This window comes from Abramis brama, assembly GCF_963993115.1.
Source record: "Abramis brama genome assembly, chromosome: 1".
Taxonomy (NCBI): Eukaryota; Metazoa; Chordata; class Actinopteri; order Cypriniformes; family Leuciscidae; genus Abramis; species Abramis brama.
In genome coordinates this window covers 27,509,355-27,524,575 of record NC_139963.1, presented here as the reverse complement: position 1 = coordinate 27,524,575, position 15,221 = coordinate 27,509,355, and the positions used below count along the sequence as shown (strand labels likewise).

The 15,221-nt window shown below is 39.3% G+C and overlaps 1 protein-coding gene across 15 annotated transcripts in view; it reads left to right on the top strand.

Annotated features, from left to right (window-relative positions):
* The window catches only part of rbfox1 (RNA binding fox-1 homolog 1), a 245,770-nt gene that overhangs the window by 227,318 nt on the left and 3,231 nt on the right, over nt 1-15,221 (top strand). For 9 of the 15 annotated variants that reach the window (XM_084126014.1, XM_084126013.1, XM_084126017.1 and 6 more), the window contains 2 exons: nt 4,577-4,641; nt 14,113-14,188. In XM_084126014.1, coding sequence (XP_083982140.1) covers nt 4,577-4,641; nt 14,113-14,188 — 141 coding nt within the window. Of the gene's footprint in view, nt 1-4,576; nt 4,642-11,518; nt 11,572-14,112; nt 14,189-15,221 lie in introns of all 15 variants that reach the window. The other 6 variants (XM_084126019.1, XM_084126008.1, XM_084126009.1 and 3 more) reach the window with 1 other exon arrangement.

Here is a 15,221-nt window from a genome sequence, read left to right as displayed (position 1 = left end):
GCATAGAACAGACATCCTTAAGATGGGTTAAAAGTTAAACAAAGAAATACTGAGCACATACCACATGCAGGGGTGCAATAAAGCAGGAAGATCTACCAAATATAAATGACACAGCGTGTGTAATATCTCTCGATTTAATCTGTAATATAAAGTGCTTCACATTTGCCTCATGTGGCTGAGTTTTCATTTCTTGAAGATCCAGAAATGCCCAAAGCCACACTGTAACTAGCAAATCCATTTGCAACATCAGTAATGATTGGAAACATTTTTGCTTAAAAAAATAAAAATAATAATGATAATAATTTAACTTATGAGCTATGGAGATATACGTTTTTTAAACTGCTGTTTGAACTGATGTAGCTACAACAATCTGTCGCACCACATTAAAGAACATAATAACAAAAGAAATAATAACATTTATTGAAAGCTGAGACTTCAAAAGTCTCAGAGATACAGATGAGCAAAATAAACTTAATTGTAATCGTTTTCCTCCGCAAACAGCTCATTGAAATGATAGAGCGTGTCGCATAATAAGAATAAATCGGTTGAGTGAATGGTTAAATTATAGCCTGGAAAGCCAGACCTACATCAAGATGTTGGGTCTGGCAACTCACCATTGGCAGGGCTCAATCCGAGGGGCGGGATAAACAGTTGTCTTTCAAATTCCCTCTGCGCGCAATAGGATAGCGCTACAACCAACCACAAGCGGAGCTAGTTGATAGATTAAACTTTTGCCGTATCTGGTCGGCAAAACTACAAACACATCTTCCTTTTTTAAGAATGACTTCAGTGCCGTTCTTTGTTCTTTTCTCAAAGAAAAGCTTAACTCCAAGTCCTCCAGAGTCACGGCCAAAGCCGATTCGAAAGACCGCTGTTCGCCAGCAGCCGCCATTCTTTCTTTTCAAGTAGCAGGGAATTCACGCAGAACCGTCACAACTCTGTCGTCATTATGTTAAGCCCGCCCACCGACTCTATACACGATTTGATTGGCCTGACTAGAGTTTGGTTTTTCCAGCTCGAAAGTCAACGGAGAGTTGCTAGACCACACTGGCTGCAAAATAAATGTTGCTGCCGCTAGGGTGCGTCTAGATTTCTAGGCTAGTTAAACTTTTACTTACTCATAAAGACAGTCCCTTGTTTCTTTCACGGTTTTAAACAAATCGGTTGAATGAATGATTCAGTGATTCAGTTCAATTAAATATGCACTATAACTCTTTTACTGAAGCCCTTATTCTGTATTATTTCCCACCTGTCGGCTCAGGCCATCAAGCGGTCGTGGCAGGCAAAAACACACACACTAGTAAAAGTATGAGAAAAGCACCATGTGCATCAATAACCATGATAAGCTCAGTATGTCCACATGCACTCCAGACAGATACGAGCAGTCAGGAGTCAGTGGAGCCCTATCTGTTCCTCTCTCTCTTCGTGAGTCATAATGATAAATTGTGGCTGCTCAACAGATGCGCATCTCAGCGTTAAAGTCCTGACCACTGCTCTCACCGCACCTGCACACCCTGTCAGTTTCCCCGAGGTTAGTTGACCAAGCCTAATGGAGCTTCAGAGACATGTAGATGCCCGCGGCCCCCGTCTGTCAGAGATGACAGCCCTGGTGACTAAGGGGCCCCGTTCGGCCGTCCCGCTCCGCAGCTCATCACGCCGGCTTTAAATACAGCGCAGATGCATCACGGCAATGTGTCAGGCGTTGTGCGAGTAAATGAAATGGTTTGTTAAGGGGCCGGCCACGCAGTGGGAGTGTCGAATTACCCGGTGAGTCATTATGGAAGGAGTTAGAGGACGGAGGTGAGCAGCGTGGAAGTGGGAGGGTGAGGAACATGAAGAAGGTTGTGAGAAGGAACTGCTGTTATGTATGTGTGAGTGCAGGGAGAGGGAGGTTGGTAATTACTACAGCCTGAAGGCCTGGTGTGGAGAACAGCAGGGTCAGGAGACCAGTAAGCCCCGGAGAAACAGAGAAAGAGCAGAGGTGTACAGATGGACTTATCGGTTGGTGTTTTCTGTGGACTGCTAATGGGAGTGGTGAAGGAAGCTGTGCCTCCTCAAAAAAAAAAAAAATGGATGAGAGGAAAAGAGTACAAAAATACACCAAATATTAGGAAATATTACATTGCATTAAACAACAAGCAAGAGTGCTGTTCTGAATATTTAGTAAAACAGCCCAGTTGCGAGCGTATTATTGCTTTTAAACTAGTTTTGTAAATAGGAATATATAGAGCAACTTGCATGTCAGACTAAATGTTTGTCAGTTTATTAGTTAGCTAAACAATGTCACCTGACCAATCAAATTAGAGCAGATATTCCCAACCATGGTTTGTTTATGATTATAGATTATAGATTAGGTTTAAGTTTTGCTTTCTTTCTTTCTTCTTCCTTCCTTCCTAACCACCTTAAGCAGGTTCTAGGGGTTTAAATGTTTTTTTTTACAATTAATATGTGTAGGTGTTGCACAGAGCCGCCTTAACCTAATGTTAGGCCCCGGGGCTGAGAGGTTTTGTAGGCCCCCCATCCCCTCGATTTATAGAGTCTCATTTTAAAAAAGTGTAATATCTAGGTAATCTACATCACAGTTGAGAAATTTCAACTTTATGCAAATGAGAAGCGATTTTCGCGAGCGACAACCAATAGGAAAGAAGCCTTTCAGTGGAGCTCAGCTCCAGTCACCGTCTCGAGTGCAGTGCAGGCAAGACAGAAGAGTTCGAGGGCGATTTCACTGTTTTATATGATTTGACTGTAACTAACCACAAACGTGGATATAATAAAATGATGCATGGAAAAGAAACTGTCGACAGTCTCAGTGAGTTTAACTCATACATTTATAGTTCGAGTGTTGTAGTTTTATGATACAAGTTTAGCACTGCTGCAGTTCATTTTACAGTTTCCCCTGCATTATGTTGACTATTAGGGACAAGAAAATGTATTATTTGTCAAATTCGGATGACGTTTTAGTAATTTATGACAGTATCAGTGAGTTTAATTTGTAGATTGATCGATCGTTAATCTAGTAAATTATTTAATCCACTGAACACTGCTGTGTGGTAATATAAAAACACTCTCCCAACAGCATGCTGTTTGTTTTGAGCCTAATTCCTAGTCAAATTAAAATAATATAGATAGTGATGGTGTTTTGTATAGATGTGGCCAGACGAGCAGTCTACTAATAACATTAGAGCGACAGCACTACCAACGCCCACAAGCGACTTCACAGTATAGAGACTAGCGACATACAGCGACAAAATCGCTGGCTGTGTGAACGGGGCTTATGGGGCCACGTGGGTCACTCAATCAGCAGACATGTAACGTGCGATTAGAGTGATTGACCGAAAACCTGACAAGTTACAAAACAATATGACCTTTTCAGCTCATCATGAACCTGAACATGGGAGGCCCCTGAACATGGGAGGCCCCTGAACTTGGGAGGCCCCTGGGCTTCAGCCCAGGTAAGCCCGTGCATTAATGTGGCCTTGGTGTTGCACCTAAAATTGGTATCAAATTGGTGCCAGTCACAACTCAACTTCCAGTGATTTATTTTACTTTCATAATTACTAATGAAGAAAATCAAGCTCTGAAAAGTAAATCAAGTGTAAAATAAAATGAAAGACAAATTACAGAAATACGTTTGACAAGTTAAATGGATGAAAAATAAAGATAATTAATTTAAATAAAGATTATTTATAATGATACAAAAAAGTTTTTTGCGGTGCAAGTATGATAGTTTGTATTTTATGACACTGTGCATTTATTTAAAGACTCCAGACATAGGCAGATATCTGGTTTAGTATTTATAAAGGGTATGATGGGGCTGTGGGTTTAGATAAGACAAAAATGGTTGACACTAAATTAAAAGACATTAATTAATTCTCATATGAGAAAAAAAAAGAAATCAAAAATGTCAAAAAAAAAAAAATCCACAGCACAGCACTGACCGTGTGGGAGTATTTTAAGCAGGCAGCTCCATCTCGCACAGTCATTGACTATGAAAACAACACCGTTCAAATCAGCAGACATGTGCGCTTTTGACTGGATGTGTTTGTTTGGCCTTTTTGCGTTGCTGAACATCAGATGTTACCGTTCCACATGTTGAAATTATTCTTTCTCTGTTGTTGGCAAAAAGAAGTAGTGTAGTATGACAGCGCTACATAATTAATCCTCAGATGCATGCATGAGATGAATAAGAAACTAGGTTGACTCACACCAACATAAGGCTGCTGCTTTGTAATTAGATTATGCATATTTAATAGCTATGATTATGACATGTGCGTCCCCTCTTTTGGAGCATGCCGGCAATTGCGTGCGCCGATACCATGAACTCCGAGTGAACGAATGCGACGTTGTCGCGTGCTGCTCTCCAAAAGCACTCCATGCCTCTTCATCTCCATGAGATTCAGTCGTACAGTCTCTGTCACAGCACATAACATCAAACCCAACTCCCCCACACACCCCCCACCCCCCCCCCCCCCCCACCATCGCTGTTTTATTTCTCACAAACAAATTTTATAAAAAAGTCCAAACATCTGTTGTCGACGTGCCCATGTGAGCGAGTGTGTGTGTGTTGTGTTTCTAGGGTGGTTACGCTGCCTACCGATACACTCAGCCTGCTACTGCTACCGCCGCTGCCTACAGTGACAGGTAAGACACACACCGCTGCCTGCACACCACTGACAACACCACCTTACCAGGCCCTCCGGCGGGGCCCTTAACACCCAACCCAGCCTCGTTCTCTCTCACCCTTACTCCTCTGAGGTCAAACTCTCTCCCTTCGTCACGAGCAGAGGCAGGCGTGCGCAAAAAAAAAAAAAAAAAGGCCAGCCTGATTTATTAGCCTAATTCCCCTCGCCAGTGGTGATGGGGAATATCACGGTGCCCAGTGCAGTAATTGGCAAATTAAATCAAATGAGATGTCACTGCAAATGTAATGGTGAAGCGCATCCATGGTGGAGCAACTGTAACTGCAGAATGAAGTGGGATAGACCTGACAGTTCCTCAGAGATGAGACAAAAGCCCGTTTGGCAGGGCGACCAGAGGAAGTCGTCTTGGCTGATTTTGATTTCCTTTTCTTTACTCTCTCTCTCTCTCTCTCTCTCTCTCTCTCTCTCTCTCTCTTTCCCTCTCTTGTCAATTGTGAGTGTAAGCTTATTGCAGATGGCACGCAATCAAGAATAAAGCAAATTCGGAGCCTTGATGTGATTGTAAAACATTCGCATGACACAAAAGCATATCTGCTCATGACTGTTAATGCCAAATAATGATCGTAATGCTGTCATCCAACATGTAACAACTGATATTGTGCAGCCATAACTAGATGAAGCAACACTTGATTATCATGTCATCTTAGCAGTGCTGTCATAATCTGTCAACGGTGTCCCTGCATGCATGTTGAAAATTGTGTGCCGTGAATCACACCCGACTGGTTGTGCGTGGTGCTCATCATCATTACATCATGTTTATGTAATCATCTCGGGAGTGTTTGTGCGTATGCAGATCCTAGTGTCCGCGGCAAAGGCAGATCATTAGCCACGGATCGGGACGAAACGCACCCGAGCGCACTTTTGGATGTCTGCCGGCCGTGAGCTGCATGTGGTAGTCTTTAGTGTTTGTAATTGTTGCCAGGCTGGGTGGTTTCATGATCAGTTCAATAACCACATGTGTCCTCCTCACATGCAGGGACTTCTCTGAAAATATACAGTAGACTGTCCTCAGAGATTAGAGTAATACCGTCCTAAGAAACCACGTTATTGATTCCAAGGGCTCTTGTTGTGGTTCTGTGGCTTCTTGTTATGAGAAATCTTTTATGGTATAGCGGTAATCTGATTTTCTGTTGGTTCGATTACTCTCGGCTCAGGCAATCATGTAAAGATGCACTAGCTTGTCCAAGTTAAACATTCAAATATTTTATTTACTTATTTACCAATAAATGGAACAGAATCCATGTTAAATAAAAAAGAAGAAAAGAAGTACATCGAGAAGTACCTTTCAAAGGTTTGGGGTCAGTAAGATTTTTTCCTGTTTTTGAAAGTTGCTTATTGCTTACCATAGCAAGTTAAAACAATAATGTTGTGAAATTTAAAAAACAACTTTCTTTTGTAATATGTTTTAAAACCTTAATGTATTTTGTTTACTGTATTTAATTTTTCAGCATCGTTACTCCAATCTTCAGTGTCACATGATCCTTCAGAAATTCTAATATACTGATTTGCTGCTCTAATTGTTTCTAATTGTTATCAATGTTGAAAACAGTTGTGCCGCTTAATATTTTTTGTGAAAACTTATATTTTTATACTTAATATTATACTTAATATTTTTAGGATTCGTTGATGAAGCACTGTTTGAAAGAATAATCTTTGTATTGCATAAATTTACTGACCCTAAACTTTTTAATGGTAGATACAGTCAGGGACATTTCTAGTATAGCTTATAAGATAGTATAGCTTTTCACATTTACATTTACTAATTTTGTATTAAGTATACATTTAAATATTTGGAATACTTAATAATTGAATAAATGTAAGAAGTAGTTTTCCTACCTTGACATTTTCTGACCAACTACATCATTTCTGTTTTTATTTAACATGGATTCTGATCCATTTATTGGGAAACAGACAAATAAATGGTTGTGACACTACTGTGCATCTTGTGACATCAGCGAATTTTTTCTAAGCTAAGCATCAGTATTACTATTGCTCATACTTAGGGTATCAGGCAGTATCAGATATCTGTGCACAGCTCGTCCTGCTACAGACATGAATGATGTGTTTCAGCAATTGCTTTAAGTGTTTTGTCAGTAATACAGATCTTAGTCTCTCTTTTATTATGTTCTATGAACCCCCCCAAATTTGCCTGTGGTTCAGTTTGTATTAAAACTGTAGTTATACTAGTAGACATAGTCATTGCTTTGCCAGTGGGCAGAGCTAATGCTAATGCTCAAACTGATTCAATTCAGAAAGTTTCCTTAATGTTGTTTCGCTCTCTGCTGCAGAAACCTGCTTGATTGATTATGCAAATGAAGAGGCCTCTCAATAACATTTGAATTATTGTGTTTACCTTTAGACACATTTTGAGAATAATAGCAGCTTTGGGAAATTGAAACCGCAGCCCGACATACAAATTAGGTTTTCCGATACAAATTCTAGGTAAATGAGTTTGCATAAGACTAGTCTTTAATGATAGAACTTATAAATGATTGTTATTGAGAAGTCATTCATTTTTTACATGTTTCAGATTTAAAACGATTGAATTATTCATTTCCAATGTAAATGACTTATAATCTCTCTTCCCTCATAAAAAAAATTAATTATTCATATCTCAATGAGTAACGTTTTTTAGACAGTTGGAGTTTAATCGTTCAATCTGCCTCCATTAAAATAACCTCTCAGCGTTGTTAGATGTTATCACCTCGTGTGAAAGATATCGTCTCTGATCTCCGCTAATCCTGCGAGTGTTTTGACTGCAGTTGATCTCTTGCCTTCCGTGGTGGCGGATATCAATACCCCAAAAGCTTTATCTTAACAAAGTGGCGCACTCCGACACCCTGCCTTCCCGCAGCTGGTCTCATTAGCAGTTAGCCTCTGCATCTGGTTCCTGCTGTTTGTCAGAGCTTCACTCGCTCTCTGTCAGCGATGTCCAGGGTCGATGCTGCTCAAGGCTCGACCGCTCCCATCTGAACAGCTGCGGGCCGGGGACACGTGGGTCAGGAGTACACGGTTTCCTACAACCCACCATGACCTCTGTCCCCACGACGCTTGTTCAGGAGAGGTTGAGGTGGTCCGTTGTGCGTGTTTCTGGCGCTCCCTGGACTGAGCTGAAACCCTCAGGGGTAACAGCTGTGCGGGAAGCTAAGACAACTCTTTAAACTCTTGTATCAAAGGCCATTCATTCAGTTTATTAGTAAATGATGCTGCTAACGCATACCAGGCATGCTCAGGGGTGTAAAAAGCACTGAGAAATGATACTGAAGTGACTGTGTGGGATTTCACATAATTCAAAAATCATGCTAAAAATATACTTGAGTGAAAGTATTTCTAAGTAAAAAATCAACTTTTTCCTTAGAAAGTGTTGACACTTGAATGTTGTTATGTAAAGCCTCAAGTGTTTGTCGTCAAGAATGGTTATGATGTAATTAAACAGCTTTGCTTTGCTTTGGATCAAAGATTATGTTGACATCTCTTCTAGGATGAATATATGACGAGCAAATGTGAGCAAATTACATTTTATTTAAAAGATTCAAAGGGACATAATGAAGACCAACAAAAATATACACTATATCATCAAAAAATATATATTTTGAAAAGAAATCAGTACTTTTATTTAGCAATTATGCATTAAATTGATCAAAAACTATGCTAAAGACATAATGTTACAAAAGATTTCTATCTCAAATAAATGCTATTCTATTCATCAATAATTCTAAAAATGTATCGTGGTTCCACACAACTGTTTTCAACATTGATGATAATAAGAAATGTTTCTTGAGTGGCAAATCATCATATTAGAATGATTTCTGAAGGATCATGTGACACTGAAGACTGGACTAATGATGCTGGAAATTCAGTTTTGGCATCACTGGAATAAATTACATTTTTAAATATATTCACTTTACTTTTTTATTATTATTATTATTATTATTATTATTATTACATTTTTATAACTGACCCCAAACTTTTTTAAATTAAATTAATATATAATATATTTTTTTTATATAAGGAAAGATTTACACTTGTAAAATACGTCCTTTATACATTAACTAAAAAGTATGTTTTCATTAGAAATGTTATTAAGTAGAGTTACAAATGTTTAGTTTTTGGTAAAGTACATATTTCCAAAAATTATACTTTATTTTTATGAATGAAGTAGAATTACTCAAGTGCTTTACACCCCTGGATGTGTTGGCCAGATGTCTGCATAATGCCTGGAAGTGCCAGTGACCACTAATTGCTGATACAAAGAAGAGATGAAACATTATACAGTGTAGTCTAGTGTGTACGTGTACCAATGCTCATATGAAGTGCTTGCGACTTTAGCGTCTTCATGAAGTGCATGTGTAGTCTTTAATGTGTATGATTGGAATCAATGGTCATATCTGAAGCCAGTACATATCTAATTTTGTAAGGCACTGTGAATTATAGAAAGTGCACCATTTAATGCATGTGTTCAAATGCATGTCTGCATTGAGCTTTACTCTCGTGTGCGTGTGTGTGTGTGTGTGTGTGTGTGTGTGTGTGTGTGTGTGTGTGTGTGCGTGTGTGTTTGTGCGTGCGTGCGTGTGTGCATGTTGCGTGCGTGTGTTTATGTTGCGTGCGTGTGTGTTTGCGCATTGGGACGGTCAATACTGTCATGCAAAATAGAACATTGTATTCAAAACAAACCCCCTAACATGATTAAGAGGGCCGATTCAATCTGAATGCATAGCAGGAATAAATGATTCATTTAGTTATTAAATATAGCTCCAAGCGGCAATTAAAAATGGGCCTGGCAATATGGCGGCCAATGTCTCTAATTAGACGTGAGATCGAGCCATGACACATCATTTGTCACACCTGTGAAGTGACTCATGAAGCTTGTGTAATGTAACCAATAATATGACTCATGCTAGTCATGTTTGTTTACCCAGAGTGCACCATTTACCCTATTCCTGTTTGCAATTAAAGAGTTTTTTTTTGTGTTTTTTTTTTAACAAGGCTACTGTAGTCCTGTATACTGTTTCTGCTGACTTAAAGCTGTAAACAATAAATGTTGATTAAATTTAATCTAAATATATATTTCACAGTTCACAAGATTAAAGGTGCACTTATTAATTTTAAGTATTTTTTTTGCGCACGTTTGGCTGTATGGCAGTCATATTGAAGATTGAATTACACTGCATTCGCAGCACTACTGAATAGTGCTGAAATTGACTTGAATGGTCACCAAAAAAAAAATAGCATTTTTTATTGTTCTTAATGTACATAATTTTATAGACACCTTGATTTGCCATTTGTAATACAATTTTCTTCCATAATCCAACTATTTCTGAGTGACAGGATATAATTTTTATTTTTATTTTTAAGTAGGGCGAGATTTGCATATTTCCATTGGGAATCGATTGAACCAATGTTAGTTTTGTTAGTTTAAAAAAAAAAAAAGAATTATATAAAAAAATGTCTAAATAATTTTGCATTGGTCTTAAGTGACTTCATCAGGGAAAAAAAGGTAATTTCAGAAGAAGAGCATGTTATTACATTCTGATTAAAGATAATGAAAAACAAACAAACAAAAAAATATTCATAACAAATTGGACTAATCAGTCATTCACAAGACGACCAAGAAAGTAAATATGGTCAGTTTTGACTTTTATGTTGACTAATACGATTGCTCACCAATGCTCACCAATTTATTTGCATTTAGTTAATGAATTGTTATTACAATTTAAAATAATATTTTCTATTTGAATACATTTTAAAATGTATTCCTGTGAAGGAAATGCCGAGTTTTCAGCATCATTACAGCATCATTGTTGCACAAGAAACATTTCTAATTATTATCAATGTTGCAAACAGTTGTGCTGCTTAATATTTTTGTGGAAACCATGATATGTTTTCCAGGATTCTTTGATGAATAGAAAGTTCAAAAGAATAGCATTTATTTAAAATAGAAATCTTGTGTAATATTATAAATGTCTTTACTGACACTTTTGATCAACTTAATGAGTTTTTGCCTAATAAAAATATAATTTTCTTTATTTTTAAATCGTACCTACCCCAAATATATTTCAAAATGTACTATTTACTTCTTTATGTAAAACGTGTTTAATGAGTGCACCTAGTTATTTTGACATTTTAAAATATATCTACCCTAAATCTGTTCAGAATACAGAGGTAGTTTTCCTTTTCTTTCTCTTCTCGTCTCACTCCCAAGAACAGTTTACGGTGTATGACATAAGCACTTTGATGTATAATATTATCTGCTTTGATTTCCAATATAATCCATGTATAATGGTCGCAGTCTCAGGTGCCTCTAACGGGCTCGACGACCGGCTTTTATGTGACCGATCAAGGCCATCCAGCGCTATTCAGTAATGCTGTGAATGCAGTTCCTTGACTTTTACAGAACAATAGTGATGGAGGGAGGGGGTTTACAGAGCAGAGGACGTTTAGAGCGGCGAAATCAAAAGCGTCTCGAGCACAGCTGCAGTTTCTATTGAATCGGTCCCCGTCCGAGGTTTTGATTTAGTCTCATCTCTGATATACTGTATATGTCTTTTTTTACCCCTCTTCTTTACTCCCGCATTTGCATCTCAGCATGCTTTTCCCTCTTCCTCCATGTTGACACCCGTGCAGCGTGCAGGGCCGCACACAGAGAGCTCTGGTTGTTTTTGCTTGTGAACTAAAACCCATTTATGCCAAGCACCCTCACCATCCGTCCCCTACCCCCTTTCCAATCCCTTAACCCCACCCCCCACCCCCCTACACCCCACCTCTCGTCCATCCAGCCAGTCAGCAGGCGGTATTGTAAATTTTATCTTCTCTTGCAGAAATCATTTCGTCTTCGTTGCAGCAGATGAAATTTCTTGTAACACCTCCTCAGGTAAAATAAATAACTATAAATGAATACCAAATCACCCTCACTTTCTCTATGCACCCATGAGGGAGCGAGCATATACCCCCTTTTTTAATGCACCCTGACAGTGAGTGCTTCTATTGCCCGGCTGTCTCCTTATTTCTGCCCCCTTTGATTAGTAGATGTTACGTTTTTTTCTTACTACGTTTCTCTTGAATGCTCTTTTTTGGACGAGTGGAGTAGTTTTGGAGTACTGCATGAGGATAGCTGGAAGGCATCGCATTCATCGTTCTCGTCTTCTGTTTCTCTCTCCCATGGCATTGCTTGGAAGAGGCATGTGTTCCTTGAAGAGTGAAATGAACACGCTTGTCACGAGCTTGGAATCTGTGATTTTCCTTTTTTTTTTCCCTTTCTTAATCTTCCTTGTGTTCCATCGTTCCTTTGAGCTCTCCACCATTGCCCTTCCCTCTCCATTAGATCTGTATGTGTATGTGTGTGTGTGTGTGTGTGTGTGTGTGTGTGCTCGAGAGGGCTTTTTTTTTGGTTTGTTTGTTATTATTTTACAGGCGTGTAGTGCTAGTGATGTTGTCATTGTGGTATCAAGGTTGCTCATGTAGTGTATGGTGTCTTGCACATTGGCTATAGGTGGCTAGATCTTGGGAATGACACTAGCGTGATTGTTACTGGTTTGAGTTGCGGTATACCGAAAGGAGAATGGACTTGTCCATCCACACATTGATTTTGTGACAGCCCTATTTTTTCCCCTAGCCTTTCTTCTTTTTCTTTATTCCCCGCCTCGACCAGGGAAAATGAATATGCTAACAAGGCTGTAATTTAGCATACGGCACTTTCTTGAAGACATCAGCTGTTTTCTGTAAAACACAATTGAAATGTGTAATTTGGAGTCTGAAAAACTTGCAAATTATGGTCTAATTGTCCCAGTTCAATAATTGCTGATAACCCCGAAGGCCACACGTTCACAAACCAACGTAATCAGATAGTAAAGCGGAGAGGATCCGCAACTCGCATTAGAGCCCCTAAAGTACAGCCCGGCATTGTTTAAAGAAATCATAGAAATGAGCTGTCCATGCGGTCTCCTGGTGGGAAAAGTCAATACATTTAGAGGAATGGCGCTGCTGGAGCACACATTTTCCAAAATAATGAGCATCAAGTCAATAATGCAGATATATCCCAGCCATCTGAGATTTATTAACCTGTATCTCAGGGCCCAGATCTAATTTAGCTGTATGTTATAGTCACTGGTGTTCATTAACAAACATAGAGCTTACCAGTCTCATAAATCAGGGGGTTGGTGGGTTGGTGGGGGGGGTGGGGGGGGGTTGTTGCCTTCAACCTGTCCCGATGGGCGGCAGGAAGAGTTTACTATGACGAATCTTGGAAAGGAACAAACCGATAGTCACAAGGACGAGTTTAAGCTTAAATTTGTAGCACTGCTGGAAAAACAGACGAAAACACCAACAGTGTCCTTCAAACAAGCCATTAAAAGCCCCAGTTCTTGCATTTCAGGTTACTCATCCAATCAGTGTTTTCCCCTTACCTAATTCTTTAGGAATAATTCACCAGGTGCTATATCCTTAGGGGTCACCTTTTCAATCTTAGCTCCTGAAGAGCGCAGGCAGCCCTGGTTTGATCACTGCACTGCATACTCATTAAAACTAACCCCTGTAAACACAGATAACGCAGGTCAAACAAAATACTTGGCCGCGCATTGAAATATGAAGACAGAGCGACTGTGTAGTGAATAACAATGTCTGTACTAATTTGCAGTGGATTAACTTCTTAATCGCCAGGAGTGGCGGAATATGTAAATTGACTGAATTCTCTGCCTTTTGATCGTCTCTTGAGTTGGTCCAAAAACACCACGCATGCAAAACAATGCTCGAAGCAGCAGATATTCCAGGTTGTTTTAACTCGAATTTTGAGGGGGAACAACGTGAGATCTCAGGATAAAAGACACTTGAAAAGTACATTAAGCTCACATTAAACTGCAACATTTTCTTCAAGGATAATGAACAGATGTTTTGTTTTTTGGGCAAGTACTGTAAAACATTGATCTCTGGTCTGTTTGGGGTTTTTTACATTTTTTGCCTTTTTGATCAATATGCCTAAAAAAATTGAAAACGAAAAAAATGTAAGGGTTTTTGTGCAAGTGTATTGAACTAGAAAAAAACAAGCAAGTTCCTCTTGGTACTTGGATTTGCCAAAGCTTGTATGTACAAACGGATGTTGCCGTTAGCGCTGCCATCCCGTAATCACAGAATAAGAATGAGCAGAGCATCTAATGATGTCTTGCACAACTTTCCCTTCGACTTTCAAACAGTGATGTCTTCCTCTGCCCTGTGCAGCATGACTGCAAGAACCATGTGATCTTCTCCTCTCTGACTCCATTTGATAGTCATTTTCCAAACACTCTGAAATCATCACCATACAGTACGTAGTTGCTTCAGTCCGTGGTGTTGTATATGACTGTATGACATTTGTGTTTGCATAGAAAAGGAGCGATTTTCAACTTGCCGGCACGATCTGACCGTCTCTTTGTTTCCACAGTTACGGACGAGTTTATGCTGCCGACCCCTACAACCACGCACTTGCTCCAGCAGCCACATACAGCGTTGGTGCCATGGTGAGCGCGATTTTTTTTTTTTTTCTGTACCTGCCTCTTCCTCCTCGTTTCCTCTCTTTTTTCTCTTTCCTCATTACCCCTTTATTTATCCCTTCCCTGCTTTTTTTCTCTGTGCACGCTTGTCATGTATGCTCATTCTTTTCCCTTTTCTTCCCACCTTTTCCTCCTGCATGGATTTTAGCACTGCTGACATCTCCTCACTTAAACTTAATTGAATTTGTCTCTTGTGCTAACGGCAGCTGAAATGCCACATTAATCCTCCCAGTAAACGTGATAAATGTCTTAATTTCTTGGCAGTGTAGTGCATGTTAGTTATTATATTTCTAATTTTGTGAATATCACCTAGCCGTGCTCTCCCCTTAATGGAATAATTAGTCATTTTGATAATTAAATCCATCACCTAAGTGGTGCTGTAGCAACAGCTAAAAGAGGGAGCGAGCAGAGGAGAGACGGATTGATGAAAGAGTGCAAGGAAGACCGTCAGGAGTCTCCGGGCGCCCACTGCGATGTGCGACTTGTTTGTACGCGGACTGCTTTTGATCGCAAAATGTCCACATTGCATACAAAACGCACACTGCAAAGATCAACTTCTTAATCTGTATTTTTGTCTAGTTTTCCAGTAAACTCGCTTAAAACTTCTGTGTAAGTTAATAACTCTTGTTTTCAGAGATTTTTTTTATATAAATGTAATTATTTGAAGGTTTATTTTTCTTACACCATTTGCAAATAGTTTTTTCTTGTTTTAAGCATAAACCTCTCTAAAGGTGTGGTCACATATACCGTTGCTCAGCAAATTTTTGCCGAATCATTTCAATAGGAACCCACAGGATTGGGAACGCCACGTAAGGGCGAAAGAATTGCACACGAAAATTTTGCAATTCAGTTTGTCATGCTAATTCAACGCATTGACTAACAGAGGACTGCTGGTTTTGAAAGTGACGAGCATTATTTTTAGTTTTTTTCCTTTTCTTTCTTTATTGTATAGCACAGTGAAGATTAGACAGGAAGCTAATCTCAGTTCGCCTGATGGTGG